The sequence below is a fragment of the Gossypium arboreum genome, chromosome 6 (assembly GCF_025698485.1).
Source record: "Gossypium arboreum isolate Shixiya-1 chromosome 6, ASM2569848v2, whole genome shotgun sequence".
In the NCBI taxonomy this organism is placed as follows: domain Eukaryota; kingdom Viridiplantae; phylum Streptophyta; class Magnoliopsida; order Malvales; family Malvaceae; genus Gossypium; species Gossypium arboreum.
In genome coordinates, this window is record NC_069075.1 from 139387665 (window position 1) to 139414832 (window position 27168).

The 27168-nt window shown below is 29.3% G+C and overlaps 3 protein-coding genes and 1 long non-coding RNA gene across 5 annotated transcripts; all 4 read right to left on the reverse strand.

Annotated features, from left to right (window-relative positions):
* Nucleotides 1–2634: 2634 nt before the first annotated feature.
* Nucleotides 2635–4846, reverse strand: LOC108485619 (AT-hook motif nuclear-localized protein 28-like). Its single transcript, XM_017789475.2, has one exon. The coding sequence runs from the start codon at nt 4622–4624 to the stop codon at nt 3761–3763; it is 864 nt and encodes a 287-aa protein (XP_017644964.1). The 5' UTR covers nt 4625–4846; the 3' UTR covers nt 2635–3760.
* Nucleotides 4847–7151: 2305 nt separating this feature from the next.
* LOC108484490 (AP-4 complex subunit mu-like) lies at nt 7152–12152 on the reverse strand. Its single transcript, XM_017788295.2, has 13 exons — nt 11891–12152; nt 11127–11221; nt 10682–10885; nt 10269–10385; nt 10040–10168; nt 9504–9630; nt 9095–9198; nt 8889–8993; nt 8585–8679; nt 8406–8493; nt 8265–8325; nt 8069–8142; nt 7152–7592 (listed from the first exon to the last, which is right to left on the reverse strand). Exons 1-13 carry the CDS (start codon nt 11946–11948, stop codon nt 7494–7496), a joined length of 1356 nt encoding a protein of 451 aa, XP_017643784.1. The 5' UTR covers nt 11949–12152; the 3' UTR covers nt 7152–7493.
* Nucleotides 12153–13135: 983 nt separating this feature from the next.
* On the reverse strand, nt 13136–13893 carry LOC128294158 (uncharacterized). Of its 2 annotated transcripts, none has more exons than XR_008284433.1 (2): nt 13782–13893; nt 13136–13503 (listed from the first exon to the last, which is right to left on the reverse strand). It is a non-coding gene; the product is annotated as an uncharacterized LOC128294158 (long non-coding RNA). The 2 variants fall into 2 exon arrangements; XR_008284434.1 differs by having other exon boundaries at nt 13806–13856.
* Nucleotides 13894–14338: 445 nt separating this feature from the next.
* LOC108484088 (uncharacterized) lies at nt 14339–15722 on the reverse strand. Its single transcript, XM_017787730.2, has one exon. It carries the CDS (start codon nt 15628–15630, stop codon nt 14608–14610), a length of 1023 nt encoding a protein of 340 aa, XP_017643219.1. The 5' UTR covers nt 15631–15722; the 3' UTR covers nt 14339–14607.
* Nucleotides 15723–27168: the final 11446 nt, after the last annotated feature.

Consider the following 27168-nt stretch of genomic DNA (forward strand, 5'->3'; position numbering starts at 1 on the left):
AATAGAGAATATATAATATTATGGGCAATAATTGGAAAAATTAACAATTAACTTTCTTGAAACTTGATATCAATATGACCGAGAGTAATGAAGTTAAAAAATGTTTATTATAATAAAATATGTTACTTAATTATTGATTTGTATAGAATGATAGTTAAAATTTTTGTTATACACCTGTTTAGCACGGATTCAAACTGTATGACCTTCATTCCCTACCCTAATATTGAATAAAAAAAATAACATTATTTTAAAAACGTCTGTAACGCATATAAAAATTAGGAGTAATTTATTTATAATTACTAATGTTAAATATTTGTGATTAACTAAGTTCAAATTGGTTCTTATAACCGAGATTATTGGCATCGACACATTCAAATGATACTTATAAAGCCGTCTTGATGCCGTAACAATTAGGTTACCCTTTTTCTAAAGAAAATTGAGCTTCTCATATCTTATACATTTGAATATTTATGTTGTCTGATTTTGTTTATAGTGATTGTATTTATTTGGTAAAGGTACGAAATTAAAAAAGGGAAATGGATTAAAAGTGAAATCTAGGATTTAATGTATCTATTGAAGCGAGTTTAGTAATTAATTATCCGTATTCAGTAGGTCCATTAAAGGACAGGTGTTAACCACGAATTTTAAAGTTATTCCGTACTTAGGATAAGAATTTACATATTTAATATTTATCACATAATATCTTTTTAATTTTCTCATACCCATTATTTCTTTCTCATGTATTTGTAAAATCGAGGCAAATTGGATTATCTTGTAATGTCTAAAATATTTATTGCCAAATTTATAATCTACATGTTTAATAAAATGTTAATTTTATATTGAATATTTGACCTTTTAAGGTCTTTAATTGAAATTATAAAAGGTTGCTTTTAGAATTGGAATATGTACGTATTTCAATTTATAAAGTGCTAAATATATATAAAATGTGATTACACTTCATCCTTATCCCTTTCTATTAATAGAATGACAAATCAGTTTTTTCCTTCTAATTTTTAGCATTTTTAGTTGAATTTAAATTTTTTCAGGAGGAAAAATCCGATTTATTATTCTCCTATTGAAAAGAGATAAAAATAATATGGAATCATAATTTCATACAATCCCTTCTTATTTCATACAACCTATTTATAAAACTTTTGAAGCATAAAGCAATATCCCATCTATCGTTTCATACAACCACTTCTGTGATAATATGTGCTCATCATAAATGGAGTTCAAGGTTGTTGTTACAAAGGAAAAACGACGTGCTTCACTTGTGTAACAAATGTGCGACTTTCAAAAAACTCTAAGCACTTCAAAGTCATTTGTGCACCTAACGCACAACCCTTTCAAAACATCAATCGTCACTAGCCTTGTGAAAGATCACTTTATAGTGTTCCCTTTTAACTTGGGGACAATTGTTATATTCCTTCAACCCGTTACACTAAAACCGCGTCGAGTGTATACCTTATCAATGGTCAAGGTTTATTACCTCATCAGCAACAAAAACACCATCAAAGATTGTGCAATCTTTCACCTATGAAGAGCACCTATCAATCATCAAGCAGATTAAAGGAGTTTTGTAGAACAACATCTGACCTAAAATTTAAATCCTAACACACGTATAAAAAAATTCACATAAATCACAATCAAACGCGGATAAAAAGACACAACTAAAAATATATATGCACTCTAAGTACAATAATCTTGAGCAAACCATCATTCTCATTTCTTCCAACCATTTCTTCCTTGTATCAACAACTTTAATATTGATTAATGGGCTCATAGCTTAAATCTGTTTAACCTATTATAAGTATGGTTATATGATGCCTAAATTAAGTATGCATATTGTTTTTCCTATATATTGAATTTTTAGATATATTAAATTTATAGTTTGTCATATTCATAATGTTAGAATTTCACAATCTAAATTTTTCTATAAAAATTATTATTAAATTTATCACATTAAATTACATAATTTATAAAATAAAAATATTCTAAAAATTCAAAGCATATTTTTAATATGAATTTAAATAATAATATATTTTACAAAATTTTGGGTTCTAAGTTTAAAGCTCAAAGTTTTGAGTTAGGAGTTCAAGATTCGAGTTTAAGATTCAAGATAAAAAATACAAAATTATGTATCAATAATATGAAAAATTTGTTGAAATTGTATTAAATAATTAAAATAAGGTCATAAATAATATAATAAGAAGAGTTTATAAAATAATTTCTCCTCCTATACACTAATTGATCTAGAAGAACTAAGTACAACCTCTCAAGCACACTCTCCATAACCATTTTTCCATTACGCTATTGTGTAAACTCGTTCATTAATCATTATTTCTAATGACAATGATTATATATCATCTAAAGTGATTGAAAGTATGTTCAAGTATTACCTTACTTAAATTTATGATTACTAGACTATTTGAATAATTTATTTTAACATATTTATATAAGAAGATGACACGTAATATCTTGCGATAATATTTAAAGATATGTAAACCTTTAACTCAATCAAAGAAAGGATCTTCCTCCTCATCTCTCCCTCTTCACTCCTTTTTTCTTCCACCGACATACGGCAGTTCCACCTTACTTACCGCCAACACCACCGTTATCTTCGTCTTTATCTAATCTTTATATCAACAAAACTAAATGGAATTATAATAAATAATTAAAAAAATGAGGGAAACCAAATAAAACTCACCCTTGTCTGTTCATATTCATGCAATGAAGAAGCAAAGTTAAAAGCAAGAATGGAATCAGCAGCAGCGGCAGTAGCAGTAGCAGTAGCAGTAGCAGTAGCATGCATTATTAGCTTTCAGCAGCAGTGAGTTTGCAGAGATATGTTTAATCAGTTTCAAACTCCGAAGCAAAAACAAGTCTGATACGCTCTCAGCTTCCAATCCCCCTATATATATATTCTTAAGCAAATGAATCTGATGCATTTGTAATGTAGTGAATGAGATTTTCTAGACTTAAAATAAACCCAGTTTTAGAAACAGAAAAGAAGAAAGTTTTGATATTGACGTATCACAAGTTTCCAGACTCAATCAATGGCTAAAGCTAACCCCCACTCTTTGCTTTTTAGCCCTCTCTTCTCCTCTCTGCTATGCTTCTACATTTTTCTCTTCTTTTAACACATTTCTCAAGAATAAAGTAACAAATAACAATAATTATAAATTTTGAAAAAAAAGAACAAAATTGATGGTCTGTGAATTTTTTATTTTCATGTAAATAATTAGTATTTTAATAAAGGATAAATTAGATAAAAGTAACTAGAAATTCATGTAAAAAAATTTTTATTAAAAATAAATGTATAAAAATTGAATAGATAAAATTTTAACATATTTGGTAAAATAAACAAAAAATATTGCATATACAAATTTTAAAAATAAACATTATTATAATTCAATTAAATTACTATATTTAATTTATCTTTAAATATAATTTTCTATTGAAGTCAAATTAACTTCAAAATATTCAGATCGATATTACACTATAATGAAAACTGTATGTGAAGAAACCAATTTTCCATTGATTATCTAATAATTCCAGATTAAAATTTAAAGAAAGGTAAGCAATGATAATAATATGTTCATGAAACAGAACACTACATTACCCAAAATGGAAAGAACAGAAAAAAAAAAGGATACCCTAAGTTCCATTGATTCACAGTGCTTCAAAGTGAACAAAACTTTAAATTTCCTTTTTTTTTTTTGAAAAAGAAAAGCTGAAAAAGCCAAAAACTTTGAACTCATTAATAAGGCGGTGGAGGCGGTGGTGGTCTTGCAGTAGGGGCCCAAATCACATCCGAACCACTACCCATGTGACAACTATACATTGAAACACCACAAGAATCAGCCCCACCACCGCGGCTTCCATCTCCACCACCACCAGACGACGGCGACTGTCCTTTACCACCATCATCACCACCACTAGATGACACCGTGTTTCTTGTTTCGTCGTCTTCTCCTGGTAAACGATGATAGGAAGGGTTGTTAACCGTGGCAGCTACTATAAACACAGTGGCAGCCGCAACCAACGAACCGGCTACGAAACCTCCGACGATCTGCCCTTGAGGACCGGCTAAAGAGATGGAGAACGTGTTAGGCACGTGACACAACGTCGTTTGGGGTAAGAACGTTGCGGAGAGGGATAAGATATCGAATCTGCCATATAAAGTAACAGTAGCTGGAGATGGAGTAGTAGTCGTAGGTTGACGAAGAGTAACATCTGAAACGGCGCCGGATCCCGTTAAAACACACAGTCCAATGTTTTTGAGACGAGAGAAACGGGAAAGAGCTTCAACGACGTCGTTCCCACTAGGTATTTCGAGAATGTAAGGATTCATGGGAGGGTGAGGATCAGGAGTGACGACAAGTTGTGGCTTGGGCTTGTTTTTGGAACCAGGAGGACGACCCCTAGGTCTACGGCTGACTTCAATGCTAGCTCCATCGCTTCCTCCGCCGCCAGTGCCACGGGTAGGGCGTTTGGGAGTGGGGGTGTCATCGGAATCATGACTGAGTTGAAAGTGATGAGAAAAAGGGTGGTGAAGCTTTGAAAACATATTATTATTGGGGTTTTCACCTTCATTTTGGGGTTCTACAAATTCACCTTTCATTTTTTTAAATTAAATGGCTCCAAATTGTTTTTTTTCCCTCTCTGGTTAAAATAATAAATTTCTTTGGAGATGAATGGCAATTGGTGAAGAAAGAAACAATGGGAGAGCATAAGAATGAGAAGAAATAAAGAGAATAGTGGTATAGCTTAGAATAATAGGGGCCTGGGGGAACTTTTAAACCAAGTAAAACACTTTGTAAAGTAGGGCCAAACATGAAATTTGGACAAAGTGATAAAGGAAGGGATATTAGTAGACTTTGTTTAAAGGTCTTCATGTTCGGTTGGCAACTTGTTTTTCAGATGATAAACTTTTGGACTGGATTAAACCGGTCAGTAAAATAAAATATTGAATAAATACTCAATAAAGTATGCATTTGGCTACCATTCAAGAAGTTTGAAAATTCAATCTAAAATTCTTTCTTCTTTAAGCTACACCTAACATATTAAAATTTAATAAATTTACATTTTAATCACACAAAATTTAAAAATTATCAAATAATTATTGATTGTTAATTTTTTTATTTATTTAAGTCATTAAACTGTCAATCGAAAATTTTTATTCTTTTTTTTATAATTTAATCTTTTTTCATGAAATAACTTTGAATGTCACAAATTTATAAATCAAAATTCAATCATTTTCAATCTTTGACATTGACCGTCAAATAGATTTAAATTAAAATATATTCTTTTACTTATCGGTCAATATTGATTTATCGTACTAATCATTAAATCGTCACTTAAAACTTATTAATGAGACTTTTTTAAAAAATAATAATAATTCAATGACTGATATAAAAATTTTCGAGTAGTTTAATAATTTAAATAAAAACTTTTAAATATTTTACTTTTTAAAATTGAGTCACCAAAACATGAATTTTTTTTACTTTCGAATTTCTACTAATTTCTACGAGTTTAACCTGAATTTCACCCCTTTGAACAGTTTTCAGAATTAAGGTCCATGCCATCTAGATTGAATAAGCCTTTGATTCAATTCAATCCCTCAGCATGATCAACCTAATTTTACAACATCGGGACCTCCACTTCAGGTCTCTTATAAAATGTTCCAAATCTCAGCTCATTTTGACGAAAATGTGGTTTTGTTTTAGACTTGAAAACTTAATTAAAATATGAAATAAAAACACCATGAGCACTATATAGATACAAAAAATATGTTTATAGATACCAGAGATTACTGTGTAAATACGTATGAACAAAAACCGATTGTCATGTGCTTAAATTAAGCTATTAAAGTGGCCAGGAGTATCCAAGGATGATCTCTTTCTTTCATACTTTCCAGAGCACGTATGTAATAATGTGGAACTTGGTCACAGTAAAATCAAGGACTATAATATAATGATTAAAACATGATATAAATATCTATACTCTTTATAAATTTAAAATTTAATTTCTCTACTTTTTAATTTTAAAATTTTAGGCCTAATAGTTAACGTTAATAAAATTATTTTGTTAAAATTAATTCATTACAATGTCAACATTATTACCAAGTGAGCCATTTTATTTCAAAATATCATAATAATAAATTTAATAAAAAATTAACAATGTTAACAATTAAACTTGAATTTTAAAATCTAAAAATAAAAAACTAAATTTCTCAAATAAAAATAAAAAATCTAAATTCTAAATTTGTGAAAAATATAAGCAGCTATAGCATATTTTAACCTAATATAATAATATTTTGGATTTTTATGCACTCAAAGTCAGAAATTTTGATAATTATTTGTTATTATTTTGGTTAACCAATAAGATATGTGAAATGTAAATTAACATTAGGCGGCCCCCCAAGCAAATCCCGCCTAATGCGATACCTTCAACATAAAATTATTATTATGATTTAACAGGTGCCTAATGATGACAAATTAAGAAAAATCTCGACGGGGGAAAAAGGTCATGGTGGCTGTAAAGCATTTTTATTTTTGTCTAAGCTCTGAGGAAGAAAAGGGTAATGGCCTAAAAAAAATAGATAGCCCACAGATAAGGATAACGATTGTCGGTAAATAGGCACAACTATTCAGACAATACTATTGCTGCAAATCATAAAGGGATGTGCAGTAAAGAAGCCTGAATTTTTACAGCTTCGGCAAGGTAGGAGACACTGAATACCTTGAGCTCTATATAAATATATATTAAATTACCATATAGATTTCTACATTATAAGATTTTATCAAATTAATTTATCTATTATTAAATGTATCAATTTAATCTCTATACTATAAAAAAATAGAATAAGTCTAAAGTGTACTGTTGTATGAAAAATATTTTTAAAATTATTTTTAAACTGCAATTCAATTCTAAAATATTTACAAAATCATAAAAACTTTAAAAATATTAACTTTGATAAATAGTAAATTATATACCTTTAAACAGTAAATGTTAACTCTATTCTAATTTGACCTTATTTAATTCTTTTTAATATAATACAGAGACTAAATTGATCCCTTTAATAATAGATGGACCAATTTGACCAATATGACCAATTTGATACAGGGATATAGGGATCTCCTAGATACTTTCATCTACATATATCTCATATGGACTGCATAGCTTGTACATCGGAATAAAAAGATCGTTTAGGCCACAACAGCTCTAATCTTACAGGATACATACGATTTCCAAAAGAACAGCTCTAAATCGTAGGAGGTGATATCTAATTCTGACAAATATTAAACTGTACCAAATTGTCAATCCAAACACCCGTAATATACAAAATAGAGAAATTCAACAGACGAAGCAACTTGAATATACGGGATAGTTCAACAAAATGTATAATCTGGTGATGAAAAATAGTGTATAATCCAGGAGATAACAAATATGAACCTTTTTTTTTAGGGGGGAAGGGGGATTTCACCTTATTATATTCGAGCAACATATGAATTGGCCTGAGTAACATATCTCACCCATCGATATGGATTATAGGAACTAGATTTCTTTGCTATCTGCAAGTATTTCACCTACACCAGAAGAGCAATTATTAGCATTAGGTAATTGGAGTAACTTAAGAGACAGAATTAGGATTTAGAAACAATGCTGAGTCTTGAACCCTCCTCCACTGTGCTATCAAACGGCTCGTGAGTTAGCTTTTACTATGAACAACGGCCCTTATGTTGCCCTTATATTGTTTATTCGAAATGATCTTATCAAAGCATTTAAGATGGCAAGAAAAAGGACCTCATAGGTGATAGCTTTTCAGCAGAGTTATGATCCCTGATCTAAATGGCCAAATTAATGAATATCCATCATGGCGCTGATCAGATTTAAAGGGGTGGAAAATATTTCTATAACATAATATAAAATGAAATAACATTTGGGAATTCCTAATTAGAGCCATCCAAGACTACATCATAGATATGATTAAAATTTTGGTTTTGATCGGCTGGAATATATTAGTCTCAATCTCAAGACAATTAGCGCCAGACAGTATTTTTACCTGAAGCCTTGAAACATTATACATCGGTATTGTGAAAGTCATGCTAACTGGTCCAGTTTCCTTTGTGATGTTTGCTGAATTAAACCATAATTCTTTCATCGATGAGATATAAATATAGAACATTCACAAAAGAACTTGTCACATTGACTTTAGAAAACTTATTCTTTCCAAAAATTAAATAATGGACAACGCATACCATGCAAATCCTGAGAAAAAGTCAGCTTCGCACGCAGTGTATGTTCAACTCCACCAACAAACTGTCAAGATTAGAAAATGATGATTATATGAAAAGGGAAAATACATTTGATGGTGGAAACCATCTCTAAATTTTTTTCACCTTTTCTAAATCCCATTCAAGTTTCTTGTTTGCTCCTTTGAAATCTGTTCTTTGCCCAGTAACTCCAGGTTCCAACTCAAAACTAGCTCTATAAACACCAAGCACAAAAGATGTAATCCACAGATATATTTATATTTTTATCCCACCACAAAAGATAAAGCCAAGGGAAAAGAAAATACCTGGTAGTATATTTAGGAAGTGGCATCTCTAAAACAACTGTGTTTGCAGTAATGTTTGAGGGGAACTCTGCTCGTACTTTAAGAATCACTTCACCCTAAAATGTCAATAGAAAAGCATAAATAATTGAATCAGGAATAATGCCCTATATTTCAAATCTATTATAGAACTAAATAGATTATGTATGGAAGAAATAGGTTCTTTTATCTTATTATTATTAGGGAAATATTGCATGATTATGAAATAGGGCAAAAAGCATATGATAGAACCATTAAGACATATGGAGGTCAAACAAGACAAGCTCACCTTAAGGTGTCCTGCTTCTTCAATTAAGCAATTAATATGAAAAGGAGGCTTGAATTCCTGTGTCATTCGGTAGTTCATGACAGGAAATTCACCGTCCGGTGGTACCTAAAAGACAATAGTAGATAAACCAAAATGATGCAAACATATTTAATGTCTCTTCAATCACTCCACGATTTTCCGGCAGCTATAATCTAGATTTCACTCACCAGAGCCAGAGTCCTATCCATATCGAAACTATCAAGGCGCACTGATTCATGAAAATTACAATCATCAAGGATCACAGCCCCAGAACCATATGAACTCCTATAATCTGTCACAACAAGCAGACACAGTAGAATGACAAATCATTGATTGAAATAGTGGGTGAAAGGTAAGTACACGAAGTAGGATAACCGTATTGCGAAGAACAGTCAGACTCATATCAAAGATAATAATTGCAGCATTTAAAGTTGAGAATCATGCTGGTATAAACTAATACTCCTTAAAGTTGAAGCAAGTCAATAACCCTAAAAAATTGACTTCATCAATAAAAAATAAATAAATAATTAGAAGCAACTCTATTGAACACAAATCTCAAAATAATGCATGGTCAATAGGAACAAGAGAGGGCAATACCATTGGCCGATTCCCCTCCTCTTCCAATACTCAAGTCTTCATTAAGTGCTAATCGGATTTCTGGATTTCCTGTCAGATAACTTTTCATTTGAATAGTGCCATCAATCTCAGAAGTCAGTATATATCCCTGTTTAAAACATCACTCAATTGGTTAATAAGACAATCATGCAGTGCATTGGAGCATCTATACATGTATTGTGGAGTGATTTTTTGTTTAAAAATAACAATTACCTGCAATAAGCAACTGGAGAGAGTAAATAAGCATTGAAAATAATGGGGGAGTGAAAGAACATTTATTAGCTGCTTTTAGCTTCATTTGGTTCAAAAAGGAAGAGAATGAGGCAAAAGCTTTTTCTCTCAAAACCGCTAATATTTAAAATAATTCACAAAAAACTTAACAAAAGCCAGTTGGTGTGACACCATCACACCAACCCCACTATAGACTTCATGCATCAGTATTAGATTATAAAATTTCCAATAACTAAAAATTTAAACACTACAAAATATTGAATCTGATAAAAAAGACAGTTACTCACACTAGAGCTAAATGTAACACTGATTTTCTCAATTATATCCACAAAAATTTCCTCTCTCTTCCGACCTCCGGGCTCATTAGCTACAACAGATTTTGTAATTGATGTGCCAGGCATCCTTTTAGTTCCTTGCTGCAAGCATCCAAATTTGATAAATTAACTTCACAAGTGCATGTTGATAAACTTATGGAGTACTATTACAAGGGTTGATAATCAAGTAGTCTCATCATACCATAAAGATGGCAGCAGGGCGAAGAGGTTGCAAACGCGCAGCATCAACCATAATTGGCTCATTAAATATGTAGGACTTCAAAACTTCAGTAGATGTTGTTTGCATATAACCAAAGTCCTAGATGGAAAAGAAAAGACATAGAAACAGTAGCAGAATCTGTTTAAATCTTTTCAGAAGAACAATGCACAACTAACAGTACACTTCAGCAGAGTAATAAAACATATACAACAGAGAAAAATTTTTTTCTAATGTACACAGAGATTCTAAAATGCAGTATATTATAATTCATATGGAATTCTAGATGCTAAGCCATGATGCGCTAATCTTTTGGTAGTTGGTTAACAGCAGTGAGCCTTTTTATAATAAATAGAGAGAATATAACACTAAAAGGTTTAGAATGAAAAAGAACTTACAATGACTTCATCCAGCAACTCATATACAAGTACAAAGTTTTTCCTAAGTGAATCTTCACTTAAAACCCCTAAATAATCCTTAATAACACGAGCAATCCTTTGCAGAAGTTCCAGGACAAGAGACGGGGACACATTAACTCTTGTGGTTGCAACAAACAGCAGCCCAACAACCTTCACATGGAAGTAGTTCACACCATCCACATTCTATCAATCGAAACAGTTATACAAAGTTATTAGGGCATTGCATCAGCTCAGGTACTGCAATAATCAAGTAAAATATGCATTGGAATACAACAGCTTTTGATAACAAAAATAGGAGAAGAATGAATCAGACTAAAACCGGAACCTATCATATGTTGATTACTCTAATTAATGCATATCATTTGTTCAGCCAGTATAAAAGTATACTGCCTGTCATTACATTCTTTAGTAAGGTAATACCTACAAAGACAGGGGGCGCCTCCTCTTGACCATCCTCTTTCCAAAACTTAACTTTACGAAAGAATATCTCTGCACTACCCTTTGCTACTTCACCGCGATCTGTGGTAACAATTACTAATCTCTTGAGTCTTGCTTTATACAAATCTTTCCATTAAAAATAATCAAATCATAACTGGAAACCAATCTTATAAATAATAATCTATACATATCTTGCAGTTACGTACATGCTTAAGTGCCAATCATGAAAATTCAAAATAAATGCCGTGATATTTCTATAGGCATCATTCATTTCATTATTCAGAAATTCTTACATGACAGGCCAATTATTCCTATTGATTTTTACATAAAAGTTAACATGCAAAATCAATTCAAGCCTTGAATCGCTCTTTTTTAACATGCAAAATCAATTCAAGCCTTGAATCGCTCTTTTTCAGTAAAAAAGCATTGAAGGCTAATCTAAAAGTATCTGACACTGAAGCTAGGAGAAAAAAAAAACTAAAAGAAAGGCAAAACCGAGAGATAAATTAACATAAATTATATTTCAAGATACAGCCTAGAAAACTGAGAAAGGATCGAAATGAAATCATCCAGATCTATAAACTCAATTATCGCACAGATTAAATTAAAAGTAAAGGATGCAATTACAATTCCTAAATCGCTAAAATTTCAATGTAAAAAAAAAAAAAAGAACATAGAAAAGCGAAAGAGAAAAGTGAAGTTGAGATCCATAGAGAAATTAAGAAGATGAGAGTAGTAAAGGAAACTGACAATCGCGAAACACTATGTTATCGCCTCGCTGAGAAAGCACGAAGAACTGTGAGATCATGATTGAAGCTTCTTTTTGAATCGTCTCCTCTGTTTTATTCTCTCTGCAAATTCAGCTCCGACGTCTATTTTTATTTTGTCTTCATTTAAAGTTTTCGCTTGTCTTCTTCTGAATATTTTTCACCAATTATTTTCTTTTTACATCCACGTGTGTTTAAATACCAACACGTTTAAGTTGTTGATTCAATAGCCGATGAAACTTTGACACTTGAAAGTGTAGGTTCGATATTTTGCGATTGTAATATGAAAAAGTTTTCAACCCAATCTCATTAATTTCATCCTGATTTTTATTTGAATTTAATTCTTTTTAAAATGAAAATTATTATAACTTAAAAGATAAAATTACTGATATTGCATTAAATTATTAAAAGAATACAGTTAACGTAATCCTACTATTTTATACAATTATTTTCCTTGTAATATACTTTGAATGAGTTTTATTTAGCTCAATTAGGTCCTTGTACAATATACAAGATCGGTTTCATGTAAAATATTTAAATTAATTTTTAAGTTTAAATCCTTCGATCTGAAAAATAGATTTATCTTTTGTTAAAACTCTTTCTAATTTAAGAAAGATAAATTTGAAACTGACTCGATTTAATTTTTAGATTAACTTTTATTTAAAATAACTTTTAAAAAACATAATATACTAAATGCAGCAAAAACATTAAATTAAAACATTAAAAATATTTATATTAAAAGACACTAAAAGACACTATCATAAATACAATAAATGATTTACAATATTAAAAACACAAATAAATATTTTATTGTATTAAATATAATTTTAAAATTTTTAAAATTTTTATATTTTGGGTTTAGTTAATTATTAAGTTTTTTTTTAAATTTTGAATAATAAATTTAATTGGTATTGAATTAGTGATTTAATATAAACATATATAAATATTATTTAACATATATAATTAATATAATATTTTTATTACATAATATATTCAAGCTTGGACCAAAAACATCTTACCCAAAACCCAACCCATATAACTTAAATTTTACTCAAATTCATTTTTCAATACTCATATTTTGTCTAAATCTTTCTATTTTTTGGCTGACCTGAACAAATAACCCAACCCATGAGCAGGTCTAGTACATTATAATTAGTTGCCCACATATTTATATTGTGTTTGCAATAAATTTTCAAAAAGAAAATATTTTTTTAACATAAAAAAAAAATTGTTGATTCAAAAAATATATATTTCCAGCATAAGCAAGTTACCTTCGTGCCAATGAGGTCTAAAAATTAAGTTTAGAGATCCATAAACTTTGTATGAAAATGTATAAGGCCTAATTTGCTATTTTTTAATGCAATCTAACTTTGATACTTTTACAGAATATAATTCGCTTTAATATCATGTCCTAACGCATTAAACATCTCACCCGCTGGTTATGCTGAAGGCAAAGTACTCTTGAAATCAATTCATTGCCTAAAATCTACAGCAACAAGATGAGTAAGATATGGAGTGGAAAATCTCCTTCATTTTTACCCGTTATCGGATTTCTTCAAAACTCGAGCTTCCGGTTCAAATATAGTATCCATATGCCTGCAGTAGTGTTAGAAAGTATCAGCAAGAACTTGCAAAAAAACAAGTTAAAATAGAAACTGCATCACTCAGTATGTCACAGCCTGCAACATGAAATTGTAATAAAACATTTCTATGGCTATATTTGCAAGTAGCATTACTAATTTTGATTTCTTCATTGGGGCTACCATAGAAAATAAATTGGCCATCCTCGGCTAGTCCGTAATTATCGACCATCATCTGCTACTTTTCATTTGGGGTAGTAAAAATGTGAATAAAGAGATTATATATAGCTATACCAAATGTCATTTGGGGTTTCTCACTTAGTTTTGGTCTTTTTTTCCCATGCTCCTTGCTCGGAGATCGGCACCAACCTTACAGGTTTGACCTATATGAAAATGCTTCTACAGAGTACAAGGATTTAACTTAATTTAGAAGTGCATAATCACCAAGTGAGGCAAACATACCTGATCGAATCAGAATAGAAAGACTCGGTAACCCGGGATCAAACTCTCCTTGCTATGTCGAGCCATTAAAAGTGCTTTGGCAAAACAAGCCCAAAACACAAATAGCACTGCAATTTGATCTCTCTCTGGACTCCTTGGCTATTCAAATACTGCTATTGCTATCATTATTAATATTCATATGAAGTCTAACAATACAAGTTATAAGGAATGAAGGAAACATAACAAACAACAGGTAGAGCGGCTGATAACGACAACTATGGTAATGTTCTGAAATATCTCCTAGTTCAAAAAGTACCAACATCAGTGGTACTCTAACCATGCTACAAGACATTGACAAGATAATGCAGCGGTTCAACTGAACGACAACAACAGAGATTGCTCGAAATCAGTAACTAAAGAACTTGCTAACATGTTATTGCTGCATATCATAATGTTACATAATCACCTATGTGCTAGTTAGTACATTAAAACAATCTACAAACAACAACAATTAAAAACCACAGAAATACCTACAATTTCCACCCAACATAGCAAAGTTTCATCTTCAGCTATTACCCTTTGTTCTCCCTTCATAAAACACTCCAGCAATCCGGTCAGGTTTCTTTCAAGGCAAATATTTAAAGAAAAAAAAAACTACATTGCATTGCTAATCGAAACCTCAAAGGGGATTCTTCCTCGGTCTCCCTCTCTTCCTTGGGGTGGAATTGTTTCCACCAGAAACAGCCGCCGGAGTGTTCCTTTCAACCACCTTTTTCACGGTTGTCTTAGGAACAGCTGCTGCTGGTGCTGGTAGAACAGCTGCTTGCAGTGGTGGTTGCGACGGAGCTGGCACATTGCCTCCATTTCTTTCGTTCTCTTGCTGGACTCCAGGCATGGTAGATGGCATCCAACTAGGAAACCCGGTCGGTGGTTTTGCTCCATCTTCTTGATTACCGGACATAAACCCTAACGGAAAAAAACCCCAGCAACAATAATACGCTTCTTTCCCGGGGACCAACGGCGGAAGTGTCGGAATCGAAACCGCGTGAAAAGATCTCCGGCAATTCTGACACTTTAAACAACAACCTTCGTAGAACTTCGGATACTCGAACAACCTATAACAGTACGGACAAGTTGTCCAAAATGTTGACGATCTAGGCCTTTGGTTTTCATTTTGGGTTGTGGAATTCGGCGACCGGTGTTGAACACCGTCCTGATTTTTCCCTCTTCTAGTGACCGGTAATTTCCCGGACTGATTCGAACGATCGCCGGCGTTGCCGAAATCAATCCTGGTGAAAAAGCTTAATTCTTTGTCGAATTGAGATTTTTTTGAGCTGTTCGATAAAACGGACCATGCATCGGCTACAAACTTAAACGCATGATCGGCAAAAGGGTACTTGTTTTTGTCGGGGTGAAGAAGGAGAGCTAAGCGACGATACTGTTTCTTGATGAGATCGTTGTCTTCGGATCGGCGATCAACTTGCAAGATGGAGTACCAATCGTGTTGGCCGTTTATTTTTTTTTCGGCGGCGAGGAGGACATCGGCGACGGCTAGGACCTGATCCGACCCGTCTAATAAGGGCTCGGTTTCTTGAGCTAAGATTGCGAACTCCCTTGAGCCGTTGAAATCACGATTTTGGAGAAGCTTCTCGGCAATCCCTAGAAGCCGTAGGGCTTCAGCTCTACTGCCATTTTCCTCCATTTTCTTAAGGGTCTGTTTTGGAAAATAAGAAAAAACAAAACGATTGGGATTTTCGATTTGTTGAGCTTTTATTTTGACTGTTTATGTTGGAAATTTTTAAGACCATATGGACGAAACTAGTGTTTGTTTTTTAATTAAATTACATATAGTTTTAAGTTTATTGGAGAGGTAATTTGGACCTTTTTGGTCTTTTCATCATGAATAGTAAAGTTTTAGTGTAATAAAAAAAACAACTTTCCTTTACAGTGGAAATGACTGTTCAGTAGACAGTCAAGATCTGGCACACATATTCAATGTTTCAAATCAAAATTTACCATTTCAGGAAAAAATAAACTAAAATCCCTATTTTGAAAAAATATCCTTTATAAAAATATTTTAATTATTATTAATTTAATTTATAAATAATATTATATTTTAATATAATCATATATTAAAAATAATGTATTATATCCTTTATAAAAAGATTTTAATAATTATTAAATTAAATTATAAATAGTAATATATTTTAAATCACGGTCAAATTGATAATCAAAATATATTTAGACTTAAAGTAATATATTTATAAAAATATATTTTTATATTTAAAATAAATTATACTATTTGAGGGTAATTAATTTTTATTTATTAAAAATTAATAAAAATTTGCATGTGATGGGATTTGAGCCCGTTTTATTTATATCAATAAAACATTAATTTTACTATTGAATCAAAACTTTGTTTTAATATTGTATTTACATTTTAACTGTGTTATGCATACTTTATTACTTTCATCAATTATATATATTGATAATATTATTTATTAAGTTGGTGTCACAAGTAAAAGTGTTCATGAGTTCGGTTAAGTGAGTCAAATACTTGCCCAAGCTCAATCGAAAATATGGATTTAAAATTTTGCCTAAGCCCACCATATTTGTGAATTGTTAACCTAAGGCCATTTTATTTAAAAATATTTATTTATTAAAATTTTATTTACAATCATCTTAACATTTTTAATGTTTACATTATAGTTGTTTATGTGTTATAAATTACATAATATATAAATATAACATAATATAAAACATTACAAACTAAAAAAAGTTATGCATCGAATGTTCAAGTACAAGCTCAACTCATATTTTAAACAGGCTTAATTTTTTTTACTCAAGTCCATTTTCCGAGTCTAATGTATTTGCTTATACCCTCCCAAATTTCGGGCAAGCTTTTGGGCTTGAGCAAATAACCAACCCATGAACAAATCTCATTATAAGTTAACTCGACATTAACTCAAGATTGATGGCAATCACATAGTAAACAATTGTAATGCATGTAGTATTCTCAATAAGATGTATTTATGTGTATAAATTTTATTTTACTCACAATTTTTTTCATTTTAATATCGTACATATTTCATATGTTATTAATTAGTTTCAAACCTTACATTTCATTATTTATTAAATACATAGTTTCTACACACGTACATATGTGATCAAATTTCTAATATTGATGATATATTTTATAATTAATTTAAATACAATAAAAATTTATTACTATATAAATGTAGATGAATTAGATGGGTTGGGTCCAATTTTATAAAATATTTATTCAAAACACCGAATCTTTAATATGTTTATTCTTTAATGGTGAGTTTAGATGGGCGGTGTGTTTATCTACGGTTAGTGTAAAAACAACGGTAGTGATAAGATTAGACACTATAGCGATAATATAGCATGAGACAAAAAATAAACTAAATGCACTACACCGTCCATCCAAATAATGACTAAAATAAAAACACAATTCATCCATTTAAAAAATTTTAACGAATATATTTATTTTGAAGATTAAAATATTATACAATTATATGATATAATTACATTATTTGAATAATACCCTGCAAAATAAAAACTCAAATTTGAAATTTTTATTTGATTTTATTTTCAATAACTATTTTGTCATTGGAAAATTTTCAATTAATAAAAATATGTGTTTTAGAAAATATTAATTGAAACGTATAAATCATGCACTTAATTTAATCACTAAATATAATATGAAATCAACTTATTTAAAATTAAAATAATTTATATATGAAATTTTCTTCAAAATCAATTGATATATGAAATTAAATTATTTTTTATAATATATTTTCTATTATGAGTATTCTAAACAACGTAGTTAGTATCATCTTGGTAGCAGTTCATATTGGTTGCATTGACTTATATCAATTAATATTAATTATTAACAAGATTTAGATATTTTAAATTATATTTAATTTTTTCAGTTATTAATTTTTCTTAATTACATTTAAAATAATTTATAATCTTTAAATTAATTTATTAAACTCAATTAATAATTTTATTTGTATTTTCCAAATAAACATATATAATTAAGATATATTTACATTTTATATAATATTATTTATTAAAAATATTGAAATAAAATTATAATTATATACATGAAGAATTCATATATATTTTATATGCTCAAAATCCTACTTAAGAAACACTGAAACATATCTATATCAATACGTATCAATATCAAATAAAAACAGTATATTTATTGGTACGATATTCACCACTTCGATTTGAACATTGATTTTACTATAATTATAAATAAATTAAAATGTAAATTTTTCCAAATAATTTTCTTTCTTTCTAGGTAGAAATTGGTATTGAGCCTTTACCCAATAATAATTCTGGTCGTTGTCTTTCTATAATGTTATTAGTATATTTAAATCAATATTATTAATTTATTTTTTATATGTTTTATATTTATTTTATCAAAAAATAAAAACATATAAATTTAATTGAATTAATTGAAATATTTCAGTTTGGTTGATTTTTTTGAAATATTTTCGGTTCGGTTAATGTTTAAAGGATTAAAAAGTTCGGTTAATTTAGTTAATACTAGTTCGGTTCGGTTAACCATTTAAACACCTCTCTCTAAAATAATAGCAAAATTAACAATAAAAGAAGAGTTATACAATATCTAAATAATAACAACAAAATAGTGGGAAAATAGCAACAAAATAGTAGAAATTAGGAGCAAAACAATAGTTTTTTTTTTTTGCAAATTCTGGTCGAGCTGAACTCAAGCAGAAAAACTTTACTTGAGACTCAACTTGTTTTCCAAACAGATCTTATTTTTTTACCCTAACCTATTTTTTAGATCTATATTTTTATTCAAATCTTTTTACTTTTCGAACAGACCTTCGGACTAGATCTAAATTTAATATATTCATAGGATTTTGTTCCATTGTTGTGGTAATTATTTTGAGCAACATAGAGAAGAATTTTTTAACCTACAAAATGGGTAACATATTTGGATTATACAAAGGAAGATTTACCTTGGAAATTGAAAGAATGTAATAATTTATGGACTAAGCGTGCATTAATTTGCAGCTGACAAGTGGCCATCTACTTTATATTTATTTGGTTTACCCAAGTGCAGGATAGATGAGCTCAAAAGAATGGAATAGTTTATTTTCATGCTTATAAGGAGCACCACAGTGCTTTGCGCATTTACATTGAATCTCAATACTTATACTATTTTCAAGGGCTCCAATACCGCAGCACCAGAAAAGAAAGAAAGATATTATTGGAAATATAACAGCACCAGAAAAGAAAGAAAGATATTATTGGAAATATAATGGTTAGTTGTATAAGAGGTTGTCGGTGATGTTTTGAAGTGGTTTGTCGGTCATTATCGTCCTCTTTGTTGTTTTATCTTCTGATTGCCTGGAACGGGGTGGCTGAGTGGTTTAGTAACCGCTAGTTCGGTTGGTATCTAGTACAGTCTCTTTTGGCTCAACGGTGCTCCTTGGGCTCTGTTGCTCACCTGCCACCATCTCACTGTTGGAAGTCTCATGATGCCAAAGGCTACGTCAAGGGTAGGGGTTGGTTGATGGGTGACTTTCTGCCTTTTTTATATTTTAGCTTTTATGTTGCCTTTCGGTTTCGTTGTTCTAAATTTGTCTATCATGGTTGGTGCAATCGGTCGGGAGAGTGCAAGATTTAGAATGAGAATCACAATGCGGCCATAGGATCCTATGGGTCGTGCAAACCACATATCTACCTTGATTCTCTCCTCACTCATGTTTTTGACAACATCGACATTTACTCTTGTTCTATTTATTGATATATTGTGTATAAGTGTTAATTCATATAAAATATCATATTTTTATATACAAAAGTTTGTTATTAAAAATAATAATTTAACTATAAATTGAATGCATTTAATTATTAATTTTGTTAAACTATTTTATACAAATAAACAGCATATAATAATCATTGAAAACTTGAGTAATAAAAGCACCAACATTAACAAGAATTTACATAATCTGAAAATTTTATTCGTAAACAAATTATTAAACAAGTAATCTTACAAACTATAGGTTGCAAGTTGATAATTCATAACTTGTAGATGCATCCACCGAAATTAAAACATCCACTTGTTGGAGTGAACTTATATTTCTTTCAGAAAAGCTAGAGATTCAATCTCAATTTTTGTTAGTGAGATCATAATAATTCATATTCTTTGAGGACAAGCAACACTTAAAAAATATTAAAAATAAAGAATCTTCGAGTTCTTTAATAAAGTTTCATGTAAATTTTCATTTTGTCATGTCATTATTGATCGAGATAGTCTAACCAATCATGCCAATTAATTAGTATATTTGGAATAGTAAACTTCATGTTTAGTATACATGTCTTTAATTATACTAATGTAAACTTCTAGTTTACCATTGCATATGATTTAATCATACTAATATATGCATAGTACAAACTAGAGTAAAAGACGATAGTTCTCTAATACAAAATTCATACCCATTATAATAGATTTAATATATAGAAATTAATTGTTTCATCATCCACAATCCCAAAATGATATCCATTATAATAGATTTTTATAAATATTTTGATTTTTTTTTAGTTGAGAGAGAGACCAATTTGTTCATTTTCAAAATTGACGTGAACTAAATGAGTATTTACACCAATCTATTATCTGAACTTAATTCTAATAATTCGATTCGATTAACTCAATTTTTTTTTTAAATTTTCGAAATGAATCTAGCTTTGTTCATCCGAACCAAATACGCTATAAATTAGCTAGGGAATGGACCATGAGCCAAGCCCACGAGTGTGAGGATTATTAAATTGCTTGACTTTCAAACCTAAACTTAGGTAGGCTCAATTGGGCCTTTCTGTAACATTTTATAAAGTTGGACCTCTCTCATCAACTTTTTTTTTTTCATTTTGGGTTTATGAATCAATATGGACTGTTGCCTCAATATTTTCGTTTGCCAATGGAAAATAATAAAAAATTAAAAGACCATAAAAGAAAATATTGTTCAAAATGAATAAATATAGAGATTAATTGTATAATTTAATCTAAATTTTTTGTTTGAAATAATGATTTAACGTGCCACGTCAGCTTACCATTACATCATTAAAGGCAATTAACGCTCAGTGATTAAAATGTTACAACATGTTAACGTAAGTGACTAAAATATAACTTGAGAAAAACAAAAATTATTATTTTTATAGTTTACCCAAAGTTTTAAAAAAATCAAAAACAAAAGCCTAGTGAACAATTTATGAATTATTGTATTTTTTATTTAATTATTGTTGAACCGATTGTTGAATTGAGAAATGATAGTTTTATCAATTCTACTAGTAAATCGACTTTTATAATATTAATTGAGGTTGATATGTATGTTACCATATGTTTTAAATATAATCAAATAATTAATAATAATGATAAAAGAATCAACTACCTCTTAAATTTATTTGTAGAGTATTTGCAAACAACAAACAAAATAATTATTCTTATAATAATATTTAAATATTTGATAACTAAATTTAAATTTTATCTTCAAAACTTGGGATTTGTTAGTTGGTTTAGTTTTAAGTTAGGTGAATCAGGATGAATTTAATTCGAGTTATTTGGGTTTGAAGCTGGAGCTTTTTAAATTTAATTATCACGTATTCAAGTAATTTTGTAATATGGTTACTTCAAGTTTAGATTATTTTGGGCTAATTGTTTAGTTCATTTAAGTGTGATTTGTTTAGTATGTAAATTATTTTGGGTTTTATTAATTTGGATTTTAGTTTCTTTGGGTTCAAGTGGTTGACTCTTGGTAGTCAAATTAAATTGAGTCAAATTTTTGCTCAAATTAATTGAGTCATAATTAATAGGTTTACCGTCCTAGGTGTAACCTATATATTAGTCTGATGGTTAGGACCCCAAGTGTGACATGGGTTTAAGTCACGTTAGTCACGTTGCTGTTAGGATTTTGCCTTACTCTAATAATTCACCATATATATATATATATATATAAATGTGTAGAGTTTTTTTTTTTTTTTTTGCAAACTTACTCAATCGAAAAAATATCTTTTTTTTAATCAAAACTTGGGTCAATTTCAATTTTTACAAAATGAAAGTCAATTATTTTAATTTTAAAATTTTCTAAACCAAACTAGTCAGTTATCTACCCCTATTTTCTCCCTCTTCTTTGTTGACTTGGTGGTAGCAAAGTTGATTACTAGGGGTTTTAAGGATTAGGTTTGATTGGGTTCTCCCTCTTCTTCGTAGACTTTGTGGTAGCGAAATTGATTACTAGGGGTTTTAGGGATTGAGTTTGATTGGATTTTTGTTATTGAGTTTCATGTGAACTTTTACACGCATTTCATATAGTTGTAATTTTTTTTAATAATATCTCACACATTGAAATAAAATAAAAAAAATATGTTCAACATTTTTAAATACCGAACTGTCAAATATTTTAGTTAAAGAATCAGATTGATAGTTGTAACTTTGATCAAGTCACCTATTCGTTAATCTAATCAATTCAATTGATTTCTTTTGTTTAATAAAATAAATTATTATAAAATTTATAAATATAAAAAATTAGTTGAATTAAATTTTTTCCTTATTCGATTGATTTATAGCGATTCCTAAATCCACATTTATTCGTTTAAAATGTGCATTCCAATAGATAATATGGAAAAGGTCTAAAAATTACTGGTCCCTAAGAAAAGGGTGCCCCACGAAAGAATGCCAATATTGAAAAACAAGGATACAACGAGGATGCCCAGTATTGAGCTGTCTTCCATCACTTTCCAACTGTTTCAGTAGTTATAAATGCCAACAAAACCTGCAACCTTAGCCAATAACCAGGCCCCTCCTCTACCGCTCCATTATTAAAGTAGGTTTTCAATGCCCAAAAAAAATCTCTGAAAGTGCAGGTGGCTGCTGGGGGCACTCAGTGGGGGCTTTTTGTTTATTGACGTGTGGCTATGGTTTGCATGGGCCAACTCTACTGAGAGCTAATGGGTCTTTTCTCAGTCAGAAAGCCCATTACTAGACTAAAATCATAATTGGTTCCTATACTTTGACAAAGTTGGAGATTTAGTCCTTAAAAAGTTAGAAATCAAGTCCTCCTTCGTTTTCGATTTCAAAATATTATTCTAGTCTCTTTGTAAGTAATTTTACCTCTCCCGTCTCTCTTAATTTTAATATCAAGCAAATTGGTTCATTTCAAAAAATTCAAAGTAATTTAATCTCTACCAATTTTGAAAGTAAGCAACTAATGACAAATAATCATAATGTTAATGTTTTCTGTCGATTTTATTCACATAAGTTTGACCGGTGTAATAGCAAATTTAGCTCTCGTAATTTACACATTCTATCAATTTGGTCATGATTTAACAAACTTAGCTTGCAATGTTTTTGTAAATGTGTAAATGTGGAGGCTAAATTTGTTTCTTTTTTTAAAATAAAAATGGAATTAACAAAATATGTAAATATTGAGGGCTAAATTTGTTATTGTACTAATAAAAATGATGCACAATTGAAGAATAACATTAACTTTGTAATTAATTGTCCGTAGTTACTCACTTTCAAAATTGAATAGTATTATATTGCTCCAATTTTTTGAGAGAGAGTGGAGAGGTCTTTTACCAAGTATTTTCTGTCAAATTTTGTCAATTTGGAATTTTGATTAAACTATCCTTATATGACTTGGTATGTGATTGACAATAAATAAACACGGTAAGTTGACAATATTTAACACAAAAAACCAATGAAGATAACGATCGGGTTAGGATTTTTAAATTGAAGAACTAGAAAGACTTGATTTCTAACTTTTTTAAGTACAAAGATTAAATCTCAAATTTTATTAAAGTATAGGGACTAACAGCAGATTTTAACCATCATAATTCATCAACTCTTTTCCTCCTCTCTCTTGAAAAACTCACAATCCCTACCTTCAGCTTTTTCATAGTAATGCTTTTCTTTTTTGGTTCTACATTTCATAGAAATGATCAATGAGATAGATTTTCTCTATATTTTCTTTTTATGGTGTCAATTTCAAGAATAAAATTGAAATTGTTGGATTAATTATGTAATTTTTATTCTATGATATTTTTCAAATAGGGTAAATTTTGTTGTTAGCCTTTGTATTTTGACAAATTTTGAGATTTAATTTAAGTACTTAAAATGTTAAAAATTATGTCCTTTAACTATTTTGTTTTAAAAATATTAGTCTAATCGTTAAAATAGTAAAAAAATTGTTTTTATCAAAATTTATCAATTTGGCATGTTGATTAAGCTACCCTTATGTGACGTATCATATGATTGATAGGAAATAAATATATTGAGTTAACAAATTTTAACAAAAGCTACATAAGAGTTCCTTGTTCTCCTTCATTGTGTGATCCGTGTGTTTTACGGACGGTGTTGCTAGTTTTTGGCTTTGTTTATGTTTTAATAAACGCCTATAATGGCAGTAGAATGATCGCAAAGTAATGAGAAAAAAATAAAAAAATACAGATTTTACATGGAAAACTCTTATCGAAAAAAAATCACAAGTAGAAAATGAGAATTCATTATGTTAAAAAATACACGATACAAAAGGAGATTGACTACATCAATTTAAGGGTTAAACAACGCTGTTATAATCAATGTCTATTTTTCCATATTGCATGGTTCGTACTGCGGGGGCACAAATCCCCCTATTTTGCCTCTCTCTTTTATGTTTTTAACAAATGAAGAGATTTGGGTCACAAAACTTTAATAGTCTTTGGATGTTCGAGAATTGATCTATTCAACCTTCAAGCTTGTTTTCTTGGGGAGAGATTTTAAAGCTCATTGCCTAGGACTGAAACACAATGATCTCTTGTAATTTCCACTTTGAATGAAGCAAAAAAGATATCATATTAGTTAGGTCATTTTATTATTCCCATTGTAAATGGCACCGTACATATTTAAAACACATAGATCAAATTTGTACTTATCATATGAACAATTTCATTTAGAATGTACAGTTTAACTGTATAGAACATTCGCAAACTATGATTTAGATTATTAATTGGTTTCCAAATTTGAAAATATTTTAATTAAGTCCTCCAAATATCAATATTGTATCAATTAAATCATTTTATCGATCTAAAGTGACAACTCAAATTCAGAATGAAGCATATTTAAACGATACGAATTCAAATATAATATAAATGTAAGAATGTTTAAAAAAATGCATATAATTTGCTAATATATAAAATATAAATAATTAATATTATTTTTAATCATTATGATGAAAAGTGAGAATATATTAAGTATTTTACGTCAAAGGGCATCAAAATTCTTATCCTGAAATTGATTATTATTATTATTATTATTTTTACATAAAAGCGACAATTATCTAAATGTTACATTCGCCCACTTATTTAAACTACCCAAGCCGTACTACAACAAAGCTAAAAAACAACCTCAATTTTTTTATTAGATATTATAATTCGTTAATCACTAAAAGGTCAAATAATTAAAAAATTCACACGTGTCAATTAGATCATGTATTTGTAAAATTGACAACATTCGTGTAATTATTGAAATACTGATAATGGAAAATTAAATAAATTGATTTCGTTATTTATTAAAACTTTCGAATTTATAATTGGTAGAAACAATGGATAATGTAAGAACAAAGATTCATAAAATAAATTTTCATATATATGTGAATGTCTAAAGACAATATGTATATTTAATGAAAACCAAGCTCATTTTAATATTTTTGGGGCCATTGACAAAACAATAAAATAAGATTTTAGGTTCTTTAAAAGTTAGAAAATAATTTTAAGTCCCTTAAGAGTTGGTAAAAGTTTTTGGCCCTTAAAGTTGGCAAAAATTTTTTGACCTTTAAAAGTTAAAAAAAAAATATATATATTTTTGAGCCATTTAATAACTAGAAAATAATATTTTGGACTTCTTTCAACCTTAGGTCCTAGGTGACCACACCTCCAAAGTCCAAACTCTAAGGCTGGGCCTGATGAAAACTCTTTATTTATCTATTAAAATTAATAAAATTTATTTATGACGGGATAATTTTAAATATTTCATTTAATAAATTACAAATATATATACTAAAGCAAGGTTTTGGTCATGTTTAGATGGATATGTTAATATTTTTGCAAGCGGCATAGATTACCATATGAGACACCACATTGGCATTTAAATTGTGTAATAGCTGTAGAACGTCAGGTTTATTATTTTATTGGTTTTACTTTTAATGAGGTATATTTAATTTTTTTGTCTTATATTATAGTATTATTAATATATTTAATTTTATTATTATTATTATTTTAATATTAATAACAAATAAACGTATCGTTCATCTAATTATATGACTGAAATTATTGAGTTACAGCAATATGAAAAATGTGTTTAAAATGAAAAGTGTGATTTCATTAATTCACATTTATAAATATATTAATATAATACAAAGTCAAAATTTGGGGCTGCCATTTTCACAAATAATTTACGCAATTTATTATAAATTAACATTTTTTTATATAATGTCGCATTCAAGTTAATTTTACTATAAATTAGGGACAGTTACATGTCTTTTGACTCTTAAACTATCTGATATATTTTACTATCACATTTAAGGTATTATTCGGTTTTTAATAAAAATAATGTTGGAATACTAAATTAATTATGAAAATGATGTTTTTGTTACAGTAATTTTGAGTGTGATTTGATGCATTGGCCGTATCGTATCAGTAAATTTTTTTAAATGTGATAGAAAAAGTTGAAAAAATAAAAAATATTTTTTGTAATATTGTTTAATACATTGGCGGCATTGATAAATTTTTAAAAATTGAAAATATATATATATATATATATAATGTTTTTCTCTTATATTTAATGTATTAATGTCTTTTCCGTACAACATCCGTAATATTTTTTTCTTCCACAACTGTATTTTTTTTTCAAATAGGTCACTTTTTATATTCACTTTTATTCTTTTTTATCATTTATATTTATTTTAGTTGTCTTATGATGTTTTATTTTATCTTATTTCATTCATTATAAATATTTCTTTTACTCTTACCACCTGTTTTAAATTTTATTGATTTCTTTTATAATCGAGACTTGATCATAGACAAGATCATCGTCTAAGTTTGAAGGTTCATTCAAAAAGTCAGAAGGTTTGGACAAAAATAGATGTTCGAAAAATGGGTTTGAACAAAATAAAAAAAAAGTCCATTTTCTAAATAAACTAGTCCA